At 46.5% G+C, this 22,094-nt stretch overlaps 1 protein-coding gene across 3 annotated transcripts in view; it reads left to right on the forward strand.

The window, feature by feature from the left end:
- Window positions 1–6,959: 6,959 nt before the first annotated feature.
- Window positions 6,960–22,094, forward strand: part of LRRK2 (leucine rich repeat kinase 2) — a 109,366-nt gene continuing 94,231 nt past the window's right edge. For 2 of the 3 annotated variants that reach the window (XM_040978886.1, XM_040978885.1), the window contains exons 1-7: window positions 6,960–7,213; window positions 7,383–7,468; window positions 11,291–11,400; window positions 13,679–13,767; window positions 16,121–16,255; window positions 18,243–18,377; window positions 21,002–21,133. In XM_040978886.1, the coding sequence (XP_040834820.1) occupies window positions 7,054–7,213; window positions 7,383–7,468; window positions 11,291–11,400; window positions 13,679–13,767; window positions 16,121–16,255; window positions 18,243–18,377; window positions 21,002–21,133 (847 nt within the window). In that variant the 5' untranslated portion in view covers window positions 6,960–7,053. The remainder of the gene's footprint in view (window positions 7,214–7,382; window positions 7,469–11,290; window positions 11,401–13,678; window positions 13,768–16,120; window positions 16,256–18,242; window positions 18,378–21,001; window positions 21,134–22,094) is intronic. The other variant, XM_040978884.1, reaches the window with a different exon arrangement.

The following is a 22,094-nucleotide window of genomic DNA, read 5'->3' on the forward strand; positions in this document are numbered from 1 at the left end:
CGAGCCTGATGTGGGAAGTGGGTATCTTAACTGCTAGGCTAAATACCCATTTCCAGTTTGCAATTTTCCAGTTTACACTGAGCTAACTTCCTGCCTGGTAGTCCCCAAAGGTTGTGGCAGCAGCTTTAGGGGTTGCTGAAGGCATTTTGCTTTTTGACTCTCTGGAGGACAAACAGTAAAGTCTGCTAGTTTGGAAACTGTTTTGAGAAAACCAGCCAAAGGTTTTTGCAGAAAGATTCTCAGGAAAGCTTCTCCGGAGAGTCCTTCTCCACCGTGACCACACGCCTGCCCTTCTGCATTAAACCAGGGAAGTTTGTAAGAGTTTCAGAAGGAAACCAACATCCATCTTCCTTACAGTCCTGCTTTGGCTCCTTTTGGTTTCATGTTTTCCAGCCTTAAAAATGTTACATGGGTCTCAGTTTTCTTCAGTTATTAGTGGAAAAAGGCTGTTGACTGACCTGAGCTCCGAGGGCCTGACTTCTTCAACGATAGCCTCAAGGCTGGTATCAGAGCTTAGAAAAGTGTCTTGAACTTGATGGAGCTGATGTGGAGAAATAAGGTTTACATTTTGCATTTTTTTTAGTTCCATTTTCTACAACTTCTTAAAGTCTTTAGATGCTTAAAATATTTCCACTGTCCTCCCTTCCCCTGCCTTGTTATTGCCTGTTATCTAACCATAGCAAGAAGACCTTTGCTGAGCCTTGGAACTGTGACAAAACACTGTGACAAATGGTGCTATGCTTTACTCAGTGTTTTTCAACAGTCTAGAGTCAGAAGGCCTGTCAGCCACCAGAGAAAGAGGGCATGGTCGCCCCTACACCTGTAAACCTGCTCTCTCTCCCTTTTCTCCTGTTGCAGCGAGGACTCCGGGCAACCAGGTCCTAGCCTTTTAGAAAGTGCTTACCGCTTTCGGGAACTGTTTGCAGAGAGCATGAGCATGTGCTTGTGTCTGTGAGCATGTAGAGTGCACAGCAATAAAGAAGATTTAGCGTCATTCTCAGCAGGATTTCTGTGGTCTCTTTTATCTTCTCTGTTTTTCTTGCCAGAGCTCTACGTAGGACATGGTGAAGTGAGTATTTTAATAGTATATTCCTCCATGACTTGCTTTGTAGTATTTTTTTTTTTAAATTTAGGTTCTAGAGACCTTGATGTAGTATTCCTAAAGATGTAACACATTTTGATGGTAGAATCCTACTCCAGATGTTTGTGTTAATTTATTATTTAAATTTTCTTTCCTCCTCTGTTTCTTCAAACTGTGAAATAAAGGGAGTAGTTTTGGATGTCATCACTCGACTTCAAGATATTTTTACTTCTCTCTACAAAGCACAGTTTCCATTTGGAGAGATTCTTTGGTACCATCCTATTGTTTGCTATTTTAAATGTAGTACAGGATTTGTTCATTAATTTCTTTATTCAGCAGTTGGATTGAGTCATAGAAGAAAATTGTCAGCAGCAGGCTGATGGTTGAGACCCCTGTGCTGTCCTGCTGTCTTCTGTCCTGTCTCCTGCCACTCCTCCTGACAGCACTGGGCAGTGGAGAGTGTGGAGGTGGGGGGAAGAGAGGGAGAGAGGGAGGGAGAGAGAGAGGGAGAGGAGGGAGGGGGGGAAGGGAGAGGGGGGAGGGAGAGGAGGGAAAGAGAGCAGGGAGATATCTTTTGTGTTCAGACAGAGCTTTGACTAAAATTTGATTTTACGTTATTTTATGGCCTATAAAAGAATGCAGTAGAGAGGGTTATTATCTTATTGTTATGATTTTTTAAATTATTTGTTTTACAGGCAGATTGTGTGTGGGGGGAGGTGGAGAGTAGAGAAAGATGAGAAGAGAAGGGGAGGAAGGAGAAGGGATTGGAAAGAAAAGGAAGAGAAATATCTTTTGTTGGTTGGTTCATTTCCCAGTTGGCTGCAAAACCTAGATTTGGGAATCCAGGAGTCACAAACTCCATCCAAGTCTTTACTGGGAGCTTTGATTGCCCAAGCACCTGCACCATCTCACACTGTTTTCCTAGATACAGTGTCGGGAGGCTGGACCAGAATCAGAGTACCCAGAAGGTGCTCTGGTGTGGATGCTGGCGACTCAAGCAGCAGCTTAATATGCTACGCCATAATTCTTTTATCAGTGGGTATCAAACATCATGAGTAGTAATTTCACTTAATTTAACCAAGGAGTGTTCTTGATCACCTGAAATATGTCCAGCAATATAAACCCAATGCTCAATTCAGAGTGAGAAAGACTAGCTTGGTTTTGGACCATTTTGCTTCTGTGTGATGCTTGTAATATATGCTAAAAATCTTAAAGCAGAACGAAATACTGACATATAATTTAGAGAGGTTGTTCTTCCAAGGAACCAAGCATAAGTTCAGCGGATATTGGGCTGCTCTAACCTATGAGTAACTTGGACTTGACTGTAATGAAAGATTATTTCAGTTAATATGAGAATGTCATACCTCAAGGCAGCTACAGCTTTTATCTCTTGTTCAGATCAAAGTTGCTTGCAGTATACATAAGACACAGCGGACAAAGGGTTAGTGGTCAGACAGTGTTTCTGGGCTTAATGAAACACCTGAGAATAAGCACGTGATGGGAAGCCGGGACAGAGTGAGGCCAGCACGCGAACAGGTCTGTCATCTGTCCACTCAGGGGGTTGTTCACCCAGTAAGTGCTCACCCAGGATGGCACTGAGTACTGGGCCTTGTCTGGGAGTGTGTGGAACTAAGCTGAGTTGTCCCAGTGGAGTTTTCGGTCAGACTGGGCTGTTATACTCGGGGTCGAGTTTGTGGCTCTATGGACGTTGGCATGTGTCTCCGCTGGACACTGGGATGACTGGAATTCACAGCCATGTTTGCTCTTGTGTCTGTCTCATGAACTATGTCACCCTAGGTTTATTAGTGTGGTATGCTATTATAGTCATATACACCAAGGAGATGCCAATCTCAAGGTTAACTTCATACTTCTGCATTTCCTTTAGTTTATACTTTAATATAAAATGTGCTGGCTATGGAATACTTGAAAATACAAAAAAAAAAAATCGTAGAAATCACTCCATATTCTGTTACCCAACCAAAAAAATCACTGCATGTGCAAATCTACTTTCAATAGTTTCATTACACTTTGGTGTTGCTTTTGCAAATCTTGGATAAGCTTTCTGGAACTGAATGACACATATTTGCTTCATATGCTGTAATAATTTTTTATTTCCTCATAATAGAATCACAAATTTCATAGACTTCTTTGCTACGTTAGTGGGTAAAAAGTTGTTTTGATCACTGATGAGGTGGAAAACATGCCTAATTATTTCTTATGAAATAAATCATAAGTAGAGTATAGATAATACAGTTATGCACCCAGCAGAAAGCTTAAGGAGAAAAGGTTGTAATTGTTCCCAATATATCATTCTTGGATTTAGTGCTGATTTCCTCTCCTCAGAAGTAATGAGTAACCAGACTTGATAGTAGTATTCCCGTGCATAACTTCTAAAACTTAATTTATTTTAAATTTTTATTTTTATTTTTAAATTTAAATTTTTATTTTAAATTTTTAAATTTTTATTAGAAAGGCCGATTTTTGGTTGTGTTGGTTAGTGCCTGGGATGTGAAATTTTATTGTAGTTGAATTTACATTTCCCTGATTTCTAGTGGTTAATGTCATAGCTAGAAGGTGGGCATCTTTTGGTAGGTTTTGGAATTCTGGACATTGCTTCTTCTGTAAATTGCCTCTTGCACACACTAACACTAGGCTATTGGTATTGTGCTGTCTAGAGCAACAATCATCTTCTAACTTGTGGGCTTTTGTTTGAGTCTTGTCTACATTGTTGCAAACTTTAGTGTCTCTAATAGTCTTTTCTGGACAGTGATGTTTCTAATTTTGAATTGAGAAGAGGGAGAGAAGGAAAGGAAGCTAGATATTGCCCATTGATTTGTCCCCCACCCCAAATACCTGCAGCCAGGAGCCTAGATCTCCATCCATGGGTGGCAGGGACCCACCTCCGTCAGCCATCACGGCTGCTCCCAGGACCCAATTGGTAGGAAGCTGAACCGAGCAGCGGAAGCCAAGACAGAAGCCCACCCCCACCTGTACCTTTACTTCTGATGAAAATGCTTGGCCGTGCACTGTGATTTTTGTTTTCTGTCCCAGCTGTCACTACCTTAAGGTGAGAAACAGTTTCCTATATGTTTTTTTCAAGTGCTTTCTACTTCCTTTGTGTATGTGTGACAAAAATGTTCAGTCTGTGAGAAATTTGTTTTTTGAGTATGCTATGTAGAGTCTGTGTCCACAGAAGCTCCTGTGCTGGTTTGATTCCCAGGTCAATGGTATTGAGAGGTGGTGGGCCATCCAGGGGCATCCAGGGTAATAATCAATGATCCTCATGAATCAATTAATGCAGAGTGGGTTAGTTTAAAAAAAGAGTCCAATTCCTCCTCTTTTCCCTAACACATGTGCTTTTCCTGTGGTCACCTGCTTGCTACCTTTTAAAAGTCAGAATCATAAAAGCAGATGGATCTCCTGTTTCAAAAGTGTCTGATTTTCATAAGCAGTAAATAAAATTATTCATGAATTATGTACTATGGAATATTGTTTTCTAAAGGTATAGTTTTGGGCTTGGGATATGTGGATTGATCTTACTGAAACCTGTATAAATCTTGCTAGGAAATATATTGCACTTGCATTATTTTTTTTATTATATTAAAGATGCCAGTTCTACAGTTTTGCTTTCCGCTAATTAGTATAGCTACTTGTGTGTCCTTCTACTGAAGCCTGGTAATACTCCTCATGATTCTATTAGTTTTCTCTCTTCCTTGTTGCTCAGACACAAACACTCAACCTTTTACAACTGTGTCACCAACATCTACAAACACAGGTTTTATATAACGATGAACATAGATTTCTTAACTACTGTTAATTTCCTGTTCAAAATTAAATCCGGTTTTCTGCTTGCGTACCATGAAGTAATTCCTCCCACAAAAACGATTTAGGAGCACTTTTCAAACATTAAATCTAATTGTTTCCTGCCCCGTGTTTTTCAGTTTTCCAGTGGTCTTTTAGTGTCATTCATGGTTATTTTCCCTTTCACTAGGAAAGATTAAAATCTTACGGAATCACACGTATCGTTCTTGTGTGATTTCTTTGCTCTGGCTTCCTCATACCAGGATTAAACAGCTATTAGTGTATATTTTCTTTGGAGAGCTCCTTTTATGTGACTTGGTACTCCACCTCAAGCTTGTGCTGAGGCTGTCAGTTTGCTGTTTCCTTCCAGAAAGTCAGCCGCTCTGAAGGTCGCTTCCATCTGGAGCTTGTGCCTCTAGCCTCGATGTTCATCTACTTAACCACTTGATGCTGAAATCAGGCTTGGGATTTCAGTGAACCAATGTAGCATTTTCAAAAGCTGGAGGGAGAGATTGGTTTTAGTGCCCTACCAGTGGGAGCCCGAGCTGCTCACAGCTGCCCCACTTCTGGATCAGCTCCCTGCTAATGCACTTAGGAAAGTAGCAGAGGACTGCCTGAGTAATGGGCCCTTGCACTCGCACGGGAGATGAGCAAGAAGCTCTTGGCTTCAACCTGGCCTTAGCCTGGTCTTTGCACCTGTTTGGGGACTGAGCCAGCGAATGGGAGGTCTGTCTTTCTAATTTGCCTTTCAAATGAATAAATGTTAACAACAAAGCTGAGGGGACTCCGCCTGCCACGGCAGTGATCCTTGGGAGAAGTCTCCTAAGAGAAGTGACTTCTCACCGTTGGCTTACTCATGGGCTGGCTGATGGAGTGGCCCACACACTGGTGACAGGTGGATGGACCAAACGGGGAAATTTTAGGAGATACCTTTTGGCTGAAATTTGTTTTTCTTGGGATGGGAGGCAGACTTCAGTTTCTTACAAGTGCTAAGCCAGTGGACTGGGAAGGGAGTGAGGGGTACACAGGTATTAGGAAGGAGGTACGGAGGGACAGTTCTTAGGAACATCGCAGGTTATGCCGTTAGTGGTCACAAGTTTAGACAAGTTAGACACTGCTTGGAACAAGTCTAAACTGAAGCTGGGATCACAGAGCGTTGTCTCCCGTGGACAATCTTACACAGGGAGAAGAGAACAGCAGAACACAGGAACTCTTCACTTACCCCAACTGGATCAACGCCTCCATGCCCCCTGGTGTCAGCCTTTCCCCACCACTGACGATTCCTGACTCAGTGCCTTGGCATTTCTGTAAATGCTTTCCCATGGATCAGAGCATTAAAAAAAAAAAAAAAAAGGCGGAATCCCAGTGCCAGGAACTGTCATCAGGATGGGGCAGGGAGGGGATGTGGAAGTGTGGAGCACTAACTTGCCGCCCCTCTCCAGCTCCGTTTTCCTCCAACTCTGCGTCTCACACGCACAGGCCCCCAGTCACTCCGAGAACACAGCGTGTGGCTTCGGTTCTTCTGCACCTTTAACTTCTCCTCTCGGTCCTCACCGAGCACTCCACCACTCCCAGGGTCCCGTCAGTTCCTTTCCTGCCTGCGGGTCCTCCACCCCCACGCTTCGGCTAACGGCAGGGCCGTGGCTCTGGGGACCAGGGTGGCCGGGCCGGGGTGACCGCGCATCCCCTACACGGGGAACGCTGAGCACAGCCATCCAGACCCCGGCGGCCTCTCTGCTCCGTGCCTGGTGCTTCTATTCTTAGGTCCGCGGGCCGGCGGCTTTCGGTTTTCCTTTTCCCAAGACTCAGACCTCGGGCGGGGCACGGTGGGCTCGTCCCGGGCTCCGCGGAGCCTCGGCTCGCGCCGCCCACCACCGCCTGCAGGATCCGGCGCCGCCCAGGCCCATCCCGCAGGCCCGGTCGGGCTGCCGCTCGGGCTGAGTCCCCACGCAGGCCGCGGCCCGCGTCCGGCAGGGGCGGGCCTGGGAGAGGCAGGGCCGCGCCGGGCGGGGCCGGCTGCCCCGTGGGCGGCGCGCGCTGGCTCGCGGGCGGCCGGGGCACGGGGCTGGCTAGGGGCGCAGGAGGCCTTGCAGGGCGGCGGGGCGCGGGGCTGGCCTGGGACACCCGAGGCCTCGGGGTTCCCAGGGTGACGGCCGGCTACCGGCGCCACCATGGCCAGTGGCAGTGGCAGCAGTCAAGGGAGCGACGATGAGGACGAGGAAAGTCTGAAGAAGTTGCTGGTCAGGCTAAACAACGTTCAGGAGGGCAAACAGATCGAGACGCTGGTGCAGATCCTGGAGGACCTACTGGTGTTCACGTACTCGGAGCGCGGTAAGCCCCCAGCGCGGCACTCGGCCACGGTCCCCGCCAAGTTTGCCCCGGCCCAGACCCAGCTGAGACCCGGCTCCTGCGCTCTCTGGCTCGCCCTTGCCCGCCCTGCCCCTGTGCACGTCCTGCCGCGGTGACTTAGCCTCGCCTCCCTCACCCCCTTCTCTTGTAGCCGCCAAGTTGTTTGCCGGCAAAAGCTTCCACGTGCCGCTCCTGATCGTGCTGGACTCGTACATGAGGGTCGCGAGCGTGCAGCAGGTAAGGGACCGCCGGTGCTGCAGGACACGGGGCACTTCCCGCCTTCCTCTGGGAGGGAAGGGGGTGCCGCATCCCTGAGGCGGCTGCTCGCTGCGCTGGGGTGGCCCAGATTTGGCCCTTAGCTGGTGGGGCGGAGGCTGGTAGCTTTGTCAGATCCTGAACTAGACTTGAGGGGGCCAGGGCCGACGCGTCCCCATCTGGCTTTTCCAGGCCACTGCATAAAGCTGGCTGGCAGACGTGGGTGGCTGTGGGTTCTGTTGTCAGCTAGAGGAGGTCCCCAGGATCAGGATGGACCCACCGGGAAAACGTCCCGGCTTGCAGGCAGCCTTCCGGAAAAGCACCTGCTGCGAAGGCATGGCAAGGGGAGCAATTAGCAGTCATTAGAGCCAGGTAGGCAACAGGCTCCCTGGATCTCAGCTGCTTGTGATTCTAATCAGCAGCCGGCTTCTTCATCTCCCAGAGTTTCCTTGTGCTTCGTAGACTCTAAACACAACACCGGGAGACCTTAATATTGCCCTCACCTGTTTGGGTTGAGCTTGTTCACCTTTGTCAGCTGAAAGTCATGTAGAAGTGAAACTTTTAGAAGCAGGCAGGCCCGGCAGGCCTGGTGACGGGAGCCAGAGGAGCCAGCGTGACCAGGAGTGACTTACCCGCCTGCGGTTACTCCCCAAGGTGCTCACTTCCTTTGCAGCCCATGAGATTTGGGGAACTGAGAGCCCTTTCTGGTCTCTGTCGCTGGGGGAAGGGACTTGCAGGTTGACCCCACTCCTTCACCCAGGTTGCCTGGCTTGGTCCTGGCCAGATGGAGTGTGTGGGACCCAGGAGTCTGGCTGCCTTGACTTAGGCACACAGGCAGCTGAATAAGTATGCTGATGTCTCTTTCCCCCGTGAAGTCTTTCCACTTGACAGTAGGTGTTCTGGCTGCTGGCAGACCAAGTGGGGAAGACGGAGGCCTGGTCTTAGATAGGTGCCTCTTTTAACTTGAGCTTTGTCCTGGGATTTGAGGCTTCCTGAGACGCTGGCTGAGTGGTTGCTGTCACTCACACCAGCCTTCTGCCAGCAATTGCTGCATGTTCTGGCAGCCACTCTGCCCACAAGCCCCTGGTTGGTACACCTTGGGGTCTTGGGAGCCTGTCCAAATTGGGGATATTGGGTCCAGTGGAGTTAGTGCTACTCTTGGAAACCAAGGGAGCCTGGAACATGCTCGCTCATTCCAACTTCTGGGAACTGCCCAGGGCTGGGTACACTTGCTTGGGGGTAGTGTGCATGTTGCTCAGTGTCCTCGCCCAGGGAGTAGCAGAGGCACAGCCTGGCGGTCAGTAAGGGTCATCTGGTTGATGATTTGGGGGAACAGAGTGCTTGGTCTCTGCCCATGTGTACATATGTTTTGCAGGGAGTGTAGGATACAATTTGTAACTTGTCGCTCAGTGCTCTGAGAAATCTTGTTGGGTATTTTGCTTTTGGAGGAACTCGGAGTGAGACTGAGGGGCTGGGGGCTCAATTCCCACACCTTCAGAATGAGCTGCTGAGTGCATTCAAGGCGCACACACAACGGCTCAGTATACGGGAGTGTGGCTCTGCGTGGTAAGGGGCCCGCATTTCGGTGACACTGGGTCTTTGGAGAGCGGTGTGGAAAGGGGCACCTCCGCTGATACTGGCAGACTCCACAGGACAGCGTAGTGTGGGCTGTCTCCATGTGCAGAGGTAGCTGGAAGGAGAAGAAAAACTGGCGGAATGTGAAGAGTTAGGGCAAGTTGTTTTTCAACAGAGCTGTTTCAGAATTGTTCTGTACGCTATTCCTGACTGCGGTGCTTCAGGATCTTTGTGTGCTCTCGGGGCTCCAAGTTGCTGCCACTGTTGGGCTAGTCAGCCCACGGACCTTCCGCTTTCCTTGCCCACCGTTTTCTTTCTGGGCTCCTCAATTACATTCCCTTTTTCTACACAGTTTTCCGATTGAGAATGGGCCAGAGTGAAGGAAAGTGGCTTGACTTTTTTCCTATTGTGCATGGGTGCGATGCTTGAGTCTGTAGAATCTTCCAAATGAACTGAAGCAGCTGACTGCATTGTGTGGGGGCTGTGCAGAAGGGAGCCTTCTTTGCAAGATAAGCTTCTAATTGACTAGATGAATGCATCAATTGTTACCTTGGCTTCACGGCCGGCGCAGACTCCCTTTAATCACAGAAGCTCTGTGGAGGCACTGCACGCTCAGCTGAATGTTTCTGCAGAGCAGTTACTGATGCTGCAGTTACAACAGTGAAAACAAAGCAGGTTTTCTCTGGACAGCCAGGCAGGTAGAGACACAAAGGTTAGCATCCCCTGTGGGTTTTTTTGTTTGTTTGTTTTTAAAAATTTCCCACTGGGTGTTATTCCAAATGTATTTTCTTAAATACTTGGAGAGTCTTGCTTTATGAAAGTGCAAAAATAGCTGGTTTCTATGACAGCTAGATTGCTGATGCCTGCTCAGCTTACACGGAGGAGGAGGTGCTACTGAAATACAGGTAAAATTGGCTGTTGGCAGGATGGATGCTTGGTGCAGTGGTTGAGATGCTGCCTGGGCCGCCCACATCCCTGAGAGTGCCTGGCTAAAGGCCTGTCTCTGCTCTCAATGCCAGCTTCTACTAATGTGTGTTCTGCAAGGGAGCAGGTGATGGCTCCTGCTTGCTTAGTGGGATATCCAGATTGAGTTCTGGGCTCCTGGCTTCAATTTGGCCTTACTCTGGCCAGTGCACTTTCTGTTTTTTTTTATTTTTCTGACCACATCAAGTCAAGTTCTTCCTAACATAAGAAGTGACGATCCTTTAACTTTAGAGAGGGCTCTGGCAGGACAAGCACATTAAATTTAATCTTCAATTTGGAACAAGAACCTTCTGTTCTTGTTCAGAAGTACGGAGCAGCTGATTCCCGTTGGTCTTGGATGGAAGTGCATTGGGTGCAGGTGTGTTTCCATCGTGTCGGCAGTTTCATCATGCCGGGCAAGGGGGAGAGCACAGCGCTTATCATTCGCAAGCGTCCACAGTTGAGGTTGAGAAGTTCTAAAGAGATCTCAAGGGTCCTGAAGGAGTCCCGTGCCCTCTGTGTTCCTGTGCCACCCCTTCTCTGCTCCCTGTAACAGTTGAGGGGTCAGTCACCTGACAGTGCCGTTTTCCCGTTGGCACTCCAGCTCCTTTTAGCAGCAGCAGCTCCAGCTTCCCCTCTTCCATTCAAACCACTTCAGATTTTTTTTTTTAATTTTCATTTTCTTTGAAAGTCAGATAAAGAACATAGCAGGCAGGGCGGGGCTGAAGTGGAGTCCAGGGAGACCTGGACTGGAGGTAAGAACTGCTTGCTCGGTGCACATTAGCAGGAGGCTGGGCCGGAAGTGGAGCAGGGACTCACACCAGGTGCTCACGTGGGGTGGGGCTGTCGCACGCAGCATCTTAACTGATGCACCGCGGCATGTCTCCTGGAATTAGAATTCAGAAAAATGGGAAATGAATCCCACAAATTTGATTTACAAAGTAATAAGATAGTCATTCTTGCATTCAAAAAAATCTAACAATCCTGAAATGCCCACTAAAACCATTTGTAATTTTATTGGAATAATAGGAGTGTCGGCTTTCTTCATCATTCAGAAATGTTGAGATATTTTTATGCCCTTCTAAGCATGACTTTTCAAATAGTATTCTAGGTAAATGGCCTGTATGTGTTTCACAAAATTGTTTCAAGATGATTGCTTAAAATCATGTAATTCCCTGTTATAGTAAAAATGAAGAGACTTCTGCTTGAATATATTATATTAGTGTCGTTTTCAAAAAAGTCCCTATTTGCCTTTTTCTCTTCCAGGTGGGTTGGTCACTTCTGTGCAAACTAATTGAAGTCTGTCCAGATACAATGCAAAGCTTGATGGGGCCCCAGGATGTTGGCAATGATTGGGAGGTGCTCGGAGTTCATCAGTAAGTATGGCGGGCGTGCGGGACAGGTTGCACGGAGTGTTTAGGTGAATGGCAGCCCTCTCCTTGGTAGACTGGCTTTTCAAGGCAGCTCTGAAAAAACTCCTTGAATCACAGATGTTGTTGCTTGAGTCGGTGATTGAGAGCTGTGGGGTGCTTCACACCGTGGCAACATCTCAGGGGATGCTACAGGAACATAATCTCATAGTTCCGTAGAATTAGTTAAGCTGTAGTGACTACTCAAGAATTAAAATGAGGAGTTTTATACTCCCAAGTGATACTGGTAGAAATTACTTATTGAAAAAAAATGTGGAAACTGAAAGATTAGTTTCCTCAGTGGTAATTTGCAAGTTTATGCTTTACTGCCGGTGAATAGTGCACACACACTCACCTCACATGTGGGTATTTTGTGAGTTTCAGGGATGGCTCTTGACGTGTACAAGGGACCCTGAAGGTCATGTGAACAGTTCTGCTTTACTGCCTGTGAATAGTGCATTGATGCATGCACACACACACACACACACACACACACACACACACACACACACTCACACGTGGGTATTTTCTGATTTCAGCGGTGGCTCTCGGCACATGTGGAGGGGACCCTAATGGTTAGCTGAGAAGTTCAGCTTTATAGTGGCAGCGTCAGATTTCACACATGAGACCACTTACTCAGCCACAATTAGCTAGGGAAAAAATGTTCTGCAAAGAATATATTATTTGGAAAGTCGTTTTTTGGTAACTGTTTCTTCACATTTAGAAAGTATCTCCAGTCATTAGTTTTTCTTTATGCCTGATGTGATTTTTCTTGACTGCATGGAAGGAAGTGGTGAATGTCACTTTGCCTCAGCAGTAATGATGTGTTACTGGAGAGGCACAGGATTTTGCAAAACTGTAATTTTTACTGTTGCACTTTAAGGCCCTCCCCTCCCCGCCCCAAGATGAGCCAGTTAATAACCTCAGGGACCATTGGGAGCTCATCTAGTCATATTTCAGTGTAAACCAACTGTTCGTATTAAATGACATCCATATTTACACAGGAAATAGCATTCATGTATTCATTCACTCATTCATTGGTTCCTGTTACATTCGCCAAATCCTCATTGCATCCCCTACTCTGGCCTCAAAGCAATGAAATCCTGAGCAAGACGGACAGGTTTACTGTAAAGCTTTTTTCCTCGTTTTCAGGGCACAGGTAGAGGTTGGGCGGGGTGCTCGGGGAATAGCTGCAGAGGCTGGAGTGAAGGGGTCCCTCTGCCTCTCCTTACCGACTAGAGACCAGATGGGCAGTGTCTTGGGTTTCCACGAGGCTGTGGATGCCGTCAACTTGGCCTTCCTCCAAGAACGGAAACCCAGACGGCAGCAGGCCAGTGTAAACCAAAATCAGATGTTGGAACTGATATTTTGGGAAGCAAAATCTTGTGAATGTGAGCTAATTAAATACTGTAGATGTACTAGGTTGACTTTCTTTTTAGATTTAGTTAACTAGGGAGAGAGACATCCGTAGGTTCACTCTTCACATGCCGAGGCAGGAGCTGGGAACCCAATTCCGACCATGTGAGTGACAGGGCCCCTACCCCGTGAGCTCGCCTCTGCTGCCTCCTAGGTACACATTAGCAGGAAATTAGGACCTGGGGTGGACTCCAAATAAGCACTCTGTAGCAGGATGTGAGTGCCCCATGCAGATCTTCATGGCAAGGCTGAATGGCCACCCCGGGTTCATTCTCTCTCTCAGAAAAAAAAAAAACCTGTGGTTTAAAGTGATATAAATATCCAAAATAACTTGTAATTTATACACAATCTTAATCTTGCCATGTTTAAAATTCTAACATGTAGAATTAGAAGTTGGCATGGCAGGAAAAAATGAACTTGTTCTCGATGTGTATAGCTACTCATGGTATTTTGTAGTTGGAATTGGTAAAAATGGTTGACAGTGGAGTTTGAATATTTAGAGCAAAGTAAGCAGTGTTTATCACTTTTCTCTGAAGATTCTAGCAGTTCCTTATTAAGTTTTCTCTACTTTATTGACATTTACTTGACAATTGAAATTACTTTGGGTTAAGATAGACACCTCAATCTCATTTATGTGTATGTTGTGAACTATTTACTAATCAAGTGAACCAAAGTTCCCCATTAATTTGTATAAGCCTGGCTCAGGTTTATGGGAAGAAAAACACCCCACATAATTCAATACAATGATACACACAATTAAACCCGGGTGAATGGAAGACGTGATGTGCAGGGGCACCTCTGACTGTGTCCTGTCCCCTTCTACCTGCAGGCTGATTCTGAGAATGCTCACGGTGCACAATGCTAGTGTCCGCCTCCTGACAGTGGGGCTCAAGGCCTTGGAGCTCCTCCTGACTTCAGGTAATACCCATGTGCTTTTTTCATGTTGATACAAATTTTTCAAAATTTGAGTCTTTGTTGAATTAATTTTAAGTTTTTTAGGGTCCTGACATAATGTCACTGAAAACTGGGTGACTTCCAAAATTCTGCATCTTCTCTCATCGTCAGTGTTGCTCCTACCATCTGGGCCACAGTGTGCATTCCCACTGGCTCTGTGGCTGTTCACATCCTTGCCGATCATGGCTGCATCTTTTTCCATATGTATCTTTAAAATGTGTCTCGTGGTGACTGTCATCATCCCGTCAGTGTGACTGCTTGCCAAGTGCCAAGCTCCATGTGCCAGATGTGTCACAGGCTTTTACAAATGGTACCCCTAATTCCCCTTTCCCCAACTGGTCATGAAATGGATCTTTGGTCTGAATTTTCTGGGTGATGCAGACAGACATGCAGTGCTGTTGCCTCAGCCACTGACCGAGGGTTGTGCCAGATCTGCTGGGCCCCATCAGGTCTGCTGCCCTGGTCGCGTGCTACCTGGAGGCTGTGGGGGGCAGAGTGGAGTGTGTAGATGTGCTGGACATTTGCTGTGTGGGGGAGTTCTGAGCAGCAGGGCTGACCTGGACTGCATGGAGGGTGTTTTAAGTCAACATGACCTGCAGTCCAGTGCATGTGGGGTTGGGGGGACTTGGGGGACCCCTCCTTGGCCTCTGCAAACGAGACCCTGCAGGAGAAAGTGAGATGTGGGAAGAAGGGGAGACAGGACAGCCCAGCAGGAGCTCACTACTTCACAGTCTTTGACTCAGGGGCTTAATGGTGAGGACTAACAGGTCTCAGCTAGGGCTTATCTGGATCTTATCCTCGGGGAGGATTTTGTTTTGGGGTAGTTTCTTCTCCAGTTGGCAGTAGGTGGGAGGACGAGGGTTTATGGATCTGAAAACTGCCCCATCCTAGAAATATTGGGAAATCTCTAGCATGCAGGGAATTTGGAGATGAACATAGGTTTCCAAAAGGTAAATTTCTCCCATGCAGTAGTTAGAATTTTTAGCCATCATGAAGTTGCATATATGTGTGTTAAAACTCATTGTTAATACTTATCAAAGGTTTATTTGTGAGTTGTTTTTATGGCCTATTGATTGATTTCATGAGTATTTCTGACTATCTCTCTGATGATGATCATCATCATAGCATAGGCAGTTCATGTGTGTGCTCTTAACTTCCAAGTGAGTTTAGCTACTCTTTTCCTTTGATGGTTTTCATTTCTCTGTTATAGTACCTTTCATTAAATTTCAATTATTTCTCTAAATACTTCTCTGTGTTGTGCTGTCCAATTCAGGAGCGACTAATCATGTAGTTCCTTTTGGTTAAATTGAAATTCCATAAAATGAAAGTAATAATTCAGTTTTGCACAGGCCAAATGTTTACACTCACACGTGGCTATGAGCAACACCATCCCAAGGAAGAGTCCTGTGTGACTTTGAGCTTTGACATCACATGGCATAAACAAGGAGACTCACAGGGCTGCTGTGAGCTGTGATGTCACATGGCAAAGGCAGTGCACAGGATGGCAAGTCACTGTACTGTAGGACTCTGACTCACCTGTCCTCGGGTTCTATAGCAGCTGAGAACACAGGTGCACAGCTCATGTGTAGCACTGAGCAAGGAGTGCAACCCACGGGGAACAGGCTTCATGGCATGACATGGGGCTGGTGAGAGATGGAGAGTCAGTTTGTACGGGATCATGTCAGTAACGTGAAGGGGATGGAGAAGGTCTTGGAAGGCTGTAGCAAGATACAGGGCCACATGTTTTAACAACATAATCCAGGATGTAAACTAGTTGGGTAAAAGTTTATGCAAAACACAGCAACTAAGCAATGTGTTCACATGTTGTAGGTACAAGGTGCTGAGGCTCTGAACATGATGGGAGTGGAAGGTCCTTGTTGTAAAGGAGTGTTTTGGGCTGCCTGTTAGCATACCTGAGGGCTTGGTCTTGGTTGGTTAAACGTGAGATGAGAAGACAGGGAGGCAGAATACGACAGATGACTCCGTAGCATCTGTCTTTCTCTTCTGGGTGGTGGTGTCATTGAGGACAGCAAGAGGGACTGCTCTGGGTGTGCAGGGCCCATGGGAAGTCAAGATGCTGCTGCTTCAGAGGGAGACACGCTGGAGTGTAGCATAGAGTAAACAATCGGGACTTCGGTGGTCGCAGGAAGGTGCAATGGGAATTTATTCAGAGACCTTAGAGCCTGATAGGGTCGGCATCTGGGACAATTCAGTGGTTTACAAGAAGAAAAGCCCACCATTCATTGCCCGCACATTGTAATCAACACACAACGTGCGAAGACAGCCACTTACTAAGGGTGTGTTCTTCTTCTTGTAGGTAAAATCACTTTGCTGATCCTGGAGGAAGAGAGCGACATTTTCCTGTTGATATTTGATGCTATGCGCACATTCCCAGCCAATGATGAGATCCAGAAGCTTGGCTGCAAAGCGCTGCACGTGCTGTTTGAGAGAGGTACGCACAGACGCCGGAGTCTGCACTTGGGAGTTGACGTAGGAAGCGGGTTCAAGTAGAATATCATTCCAAGAAGACTCTCTGAAGTCATACTGTTAATTAAGTGTGAGCTGTCTGTCAAGGGCTTGGTTGGAGGGTTAAATCAGAAATACCCTTGTTTTTGTGCAGCAGATTTAATCTGTGGCTTGCAGAGCACACGGTCGTTGTTGACTGCTGCCACTCCTTAGCAAGGCCTGAGGTTGACTTTGAGCACCCAATTCTGTGGCTGTGAGGAAAGAACAAATAAACCATGAAGCTAGGCCTAGGTGAAGCTAGGTTTATGATGTTGATTCATCACCAGTGATCTTAGAGATTGCGAAAGGCTTCATGTCAAGAATGAGGAAACTGTCGAGATTATGCATTGGTGAGAAGGTTGATTTGTTTCACAGCCCAGCACTGCGATTGGCAACAGAGGCTTTCAGGTCATGTTGGAGCTCATTGCAGTCTTGATGCAGTCTTTATAATGGTGTGATGAGGAAATGGGTCAGAGGCAGGAGCAGCTTGTCTGAGACTAGCTTGTACAGGTCAGTGTCACTGGGGTGTGATAGTCCCTTTGTGTCATCCTCATAACCACCTATGCTGTGGGTTTGGGTAGGAACGATTGGGTGTATGTCCTGGTTTTAGTGTTTACCACTCTGTCAGCTGCAAGAACAGAATCGATCATTTGTTGCTGTTTATTCCCTTGTCGTTCCATAAGGACTTTGAATACTTGAGTGTTAAGATATTAGAGAAAATAGTGGATGAGAACATGGGTGAAGGGAAAATGATATGAATCTACATGTTTGCCTGTTTGGTAAAGAGGTAAATGCCATGGGTTTCCTGTGGGATCTGAAATAATGCTAGCACAGATTTACTGATTTAGTGTGAGCGTAGGAATAGAAAGTCTGTTTTAGTGCAGGGACCCCACCACTTGTCAGAATGGCAGAGGCCTGGGCCAGCTCTTGGGAGACTGTAGGTCAGCTGTGAAAGAGAGTGGGGTCTGACAGATTGCCCTCTGTAGCCAAGCCTTGGGAACAGGCCAGGAAAGAGCATGTGCTTCTGTTACCCTAAGGGCCTGAAGTCTCTGCGTCCCAGCTTAGGTGCACTTGTTAACTGAAGCAAGGGGAGCCACATCACTCCAACACTGTGAGCGCCACAATCATCCCAGTTGAACACCATGGCTCTGGATCTGGAATGGGGAACTTGCTGCTTTCTCTGAGGGCTGGGGTGATGGGATTTAAGTTCTCCCCAGGTGCAGGGACAGTTTTTCACTAGTTTTTAAGATTTGCAAGTGGGCTGTGGCCAACTCCTCCATGAAAGGAGAAAGTTCTGTGGCATGACGTGTATGCCACAAGAACCTGAGCAATTTTACACTGTAGGATGTGGACACTTTAGTACAAAAAAAATGCAAAAAAACGAAGCAAAAAAAAACCCCCACGAAACTAATGCAGGTCAGAGAGTATTGCTTTTTCTGACTTTTGGGGGAGTACTATATTCTTGGGCTACTGTGTGTGTAATTCATATTATTGAGCTTCCTATCTCGTGAAATCACTCTGAATGGGGCTTTTGGCTTGATGAGAAGACTCTAGTTATGAAAATAGTAGTTTTTGGTGTCTGGAAAATAATGCGGATGGCATGTAATTACTCACCATTGGCCACATGCACAGCTGTCGGGCCAGCAGAGCCATGTTGCCGTTTGAAGTCTTCTGTCAGCCACTGTCCTGAAGTTTCCCCCACGATCTGTTCAGGTAACTGCATTTATCAGAGCTTTTGGTTACTCAAACTTAACTTACAAAAACTGGAATTATGTTTTCTTTTTACAAAATTCGTTGCAAGGGCTTTTTACAGGAGGATATTTTTGCTTAAGTCTGTTGTCTTTCTTGCATCCCTCAGCACTCTTAAGAATTTTACTAATTAAACTTTGATATCACTTGACGCATATTCAGCATGTTTGTGTTTCATCTTTTAGTCTCTGAGGAACAGCTCACTGAGTTTGTTGAGAACAAAGACTACATGGTGCTGCTTAGCACATTAAAAAGCTTTCACGACGAAGAGGAAATTGTCCTGCATGCATTGCACTGTCTACACTCGCTGGCCATTCCCTGTGAGTAGCCTGTGTGCATGATTCATTTTTCTCTAAGTGAAAAGCAACCCTATGTCTCCTTGAGTGTGTTTTGGATTTATTGTTTGTTTTTACAAATGTGTAGGTGCTAAACTCATTCATTCTTTGGATTAATCTGTGTTCATCGAGCTGCTCCTGCAGCTGTCTGCACAGGCTTGGTGCTGGGAAAACAGTAGTGGAAAGTATAAAGGCGTTCCTGCCTTTTGGGACCTCTTTGTACACTGGGACATAAGGGCCAATGAGTGCCTGGGCAACTACGGTGTATGCCAACACAGCCTGGCAGAAGTGCCCAGGGAGATCAGGTGGGGGCTGAAGAAGGATAGCCTGGCAGGAACCCTAGTGCGGGGTGAGGGGGACATGCAGTGGATGTGTCCAGTGTGAGCATTGTGAGCAAAGAGATGTTGGGAGCATTCAGCTGGGTAGAAGGAGCTCAGTAAACAGTGACTTTGTGTGTATGTGCGTAACATGTGCTTGTGATTCACATGTATGCAGTGTACGTGTGTGGCGGCGCAGGTGTGTGTGTCTCTCCCCAAGGAGCTGCGTGTGTTTCTTTGATGGAGGAAGGGTCTGGGGATGAGACTGGAAACACAGGGTGAGGTCACAATAGGTGTGACAAGCCACATGAAACACGTTGCAATTTGTTGTTGATTCTTGGCTAGCATTTGATGCTTAGTAATCCAGACACTTTTTTTTTCATAAAAAAATGAAAAGTCATTTTGCCATGTTTGCTGCTATTGATTGCAAATACGTTGAGATAATAGCACAGACCTGGATCCTGCTTTGTATGAGCTGGTGGATGTCTCTCTGTTGGGTTTCTCATGTTATCTGAGGGAGTGAGGACACAGTAAGGCATTGGCAGGAGCCTTTTCTCCTCACACATTGACAGTATTACTACGTGTTTGTGAGATTTTGTGTGTAAGTCATGGATTACATTTGCGAATACTTGAAGAACATACATTTCGTTTTCTGGAATCTGAATGGCTGTGGCATGCATACGTGGTTTCAGATGTGGAATGCCATGGAGCATCCTGAAGATGTGAGACGAGGGAGGCGGGCTGACAGCCCATGCCCCTGTGACCACCTGCCCGTTCCTGGCAGCTTAGAAATCACATTTCTTCCCTGCAGGAAATGAGGCTGTCGAAGGTGGATGGGCTGAGCAGAAGCCGAGAGTGGCCGTGCCTCCCACATGTCTGAGTCAGCCCTGCCAGCTGCCTGTGTTCCTCCCATGCTTTCCCTCAGCTATAGTTATTCATTTATGCATTTTCTTTGAGCTGTCTGTTCGTGGCACTCATTGTTTTCCACCCGCGCCTGCCATAATTCCAGTTATAATGTGTGATTCAAAATGCCAAGGTCAAAGACAGTTAACAGCTAAAATTCGAGAAATCCAGCATCCATCACTGATGCTGACTGGCTGTTCGCCCTTCAGCCTATAGCAAATCACTTCCTTCGTGCTGAGTCAGAGTGGAGAATTCTCATGAAGGGCCATTTCCTTGCATTGTAATGTGGTTGTGTGTGTGTGTGTGTGTGTGTGCGCGCACACACACAGTTTATGCTGTTCAGTGTGTTTTGAAGAAAATGGTTTCAGCTGGACTAAGAGAGGTTTTGCAGGCTATTTTGTTTTTAAATAGTCCCCATTTTGTTCTGAGTTGTGTTTCCTTAACATAGATGCACAACTCGCTGTCCTTCTGGGTTAGTGGCAATTCCCAGGAGACTCCTTCCCTCATCTTTGTTCCTCTCCTGTCTGTCCCCAGGCTTTAGTGTAAAACCTCTTTCCTGCCAATTCCCCTTGGCATCCCCCATGAGTCTGAGCACCTTCACAAAGTTGGTCTTGTCCCTTGCCCTGGCTTTCCTCCTGGGATAGGGAAAAAGACAAGAGCTGCTGCCAGCTGCTCTGTGAGGTGACATAAGCTTGGTTTTACTGGTGTGCTGGTGTGAGGCGGAGGAACCATGTAACGCTATACAATGACTGGGGGCTTCCAAATTAATTTATTAAAAACATGGTCAAGACATTCTATTTTAAGACATTATACAAGAATCTGAATTTTTGTTTTCTATTTACAATAAGAATTCATTTTATTTCAAAGTCTTACAGGGAGACACAGAGAGGAAGGGGAGGAAATATGAATCAATATTCTCTCTACTGGTTCACTTCTTGCTTGGCAGCAGTGGTTGGAACTGGTCTGGTCCAACACACTAGGAACTGCTTCTAGGTCTCCCACATATGTGCAGGGGCCCAAGCACTTGACCTAATTATTACTGCCTTTCCCTGATACTTTGGCAGGTAAGCTGATTGGAAATGGAACAGCTGGGACTTGAACTGGTGCCCCTACTGGCTGCTGGTGCTACAAGTGCTGAATGTACTCACTGTGCTGTAGAGTCAGGTCCCTGGTCTTAAGTTTCCAACCCAAGAAATATGCAATTTTTTTCTAAATCTTAATTCCATTGAGTTAGCATTTTATAAGTTACAAAAAGCATGTAATTTATAGCTACTAGGCAGAAATTATATTTTAGAAACATACCCATATCACCTAATCCGTGAAGGATGTGTTTGTAGTGGAAGGAGAACGTGACAGTCTTAGTGATGGGTATGGTTTCTTTAATTTTAGGCAACAACGTGGAAGTTCTCATGAGCGGCAATGTCAGGTGTTACAACATTGTGGTGGAAGCCATGGAAGCATTCCCTCTCAGTGAGAAGATTCAAGAAGTGAGTTGCTGCTTACTCCACAGGTTGACACTAGGTGAGTAGTGGCGCTTCTGGGGTCTTGGTTATCACCCTCTACAGGATGTAAGTCGGTGACATGCCCATGCATACTGCCTGCTGATGGACAGATAGGCAGTGCTGCCGCCTTCAGATGCACTGTTGGAAAGGAGTAAATGTCGCTAAAATGCCCGGCTGGAATTTTAAAATGACTGATGAAAACAGAGAGCGAAATGTAGATGTCTTCATCTTCGTGTTTGAAGAGAGAATTCTCTGGACCTGTGTTTAGAGTAGAATTCTGGAGTTGATCTATAACTAAGGAAGGGAATATGAAGCTTAAGGCAAAGCACTTGCCCGCCCTCACCCCAGGTCAAGGCCTTGGTCTGCAGGGGCAGGCTCCCCTGGGGCTCCTCCCTGCCTTGCTGTGTGCCCACTTCAGCATTTGTGCATCTCGGGTCCTGAACAAAGCTGCTACTGTGTGCTTCCTTTGGCTTCTCCACTGGGCCGCTCTGCAGATCATAAATTCAGCACTGGGTTTATGAGGGTTGTCAGTAAATTGTGCATTCGGAGTGTGGTGTTTCCTGGGTGTACAGATGAAAAGGTTATACTCTTCATTGAGGTTTATCTTCTTTCTCACTTTAGGCAACTATTATCTGTATTGCTACAAAAAAAAAAAAGATTTTTTTCTTTTTTGTCAAATTTTCTCCTTTGGCCCTTTCTGCTTTGGGAAATAGATGATCTGTCATCATCCATTTTCCCATTGGCTGTTCTTTTAGAGTTGATTTAGAGATTCTGGATAATGTGAAGCATTAAAAAGAGTCTTAACTTGTGGCCTGACTTTTTACCATCTTCATGGTGTCTTTGTATAATAGTCAATTTCCTGTTAAGCTACTTTAGTGGGGCAGGAACCTCCCCGCCCTCCCGCCCTCTTCGTAGGATGCTTCTGCTCCTGCTCTTCTGTGGTAGTGATGAATTTTGTTTGCCTGAATCAGTGCTGTACT

The sequence above is a fragment of the Ochotona curzoniae genome, unplaced genomic scaffold, assembly GCF_017591425.1.
Source record: "Ochotona curzoniae isolate NIBS_2020 unplaced genomic scaffold, NIBS_Ocur_1.0 contig_2927, whole genome shotgun sequence".
Taxonomy (NCBI): Eukaryota; Metazoa; Chordata; class Mammalia; order Lagomorpha; family Ochotonidae; genus Ochotona; species Ochotona curzoniae.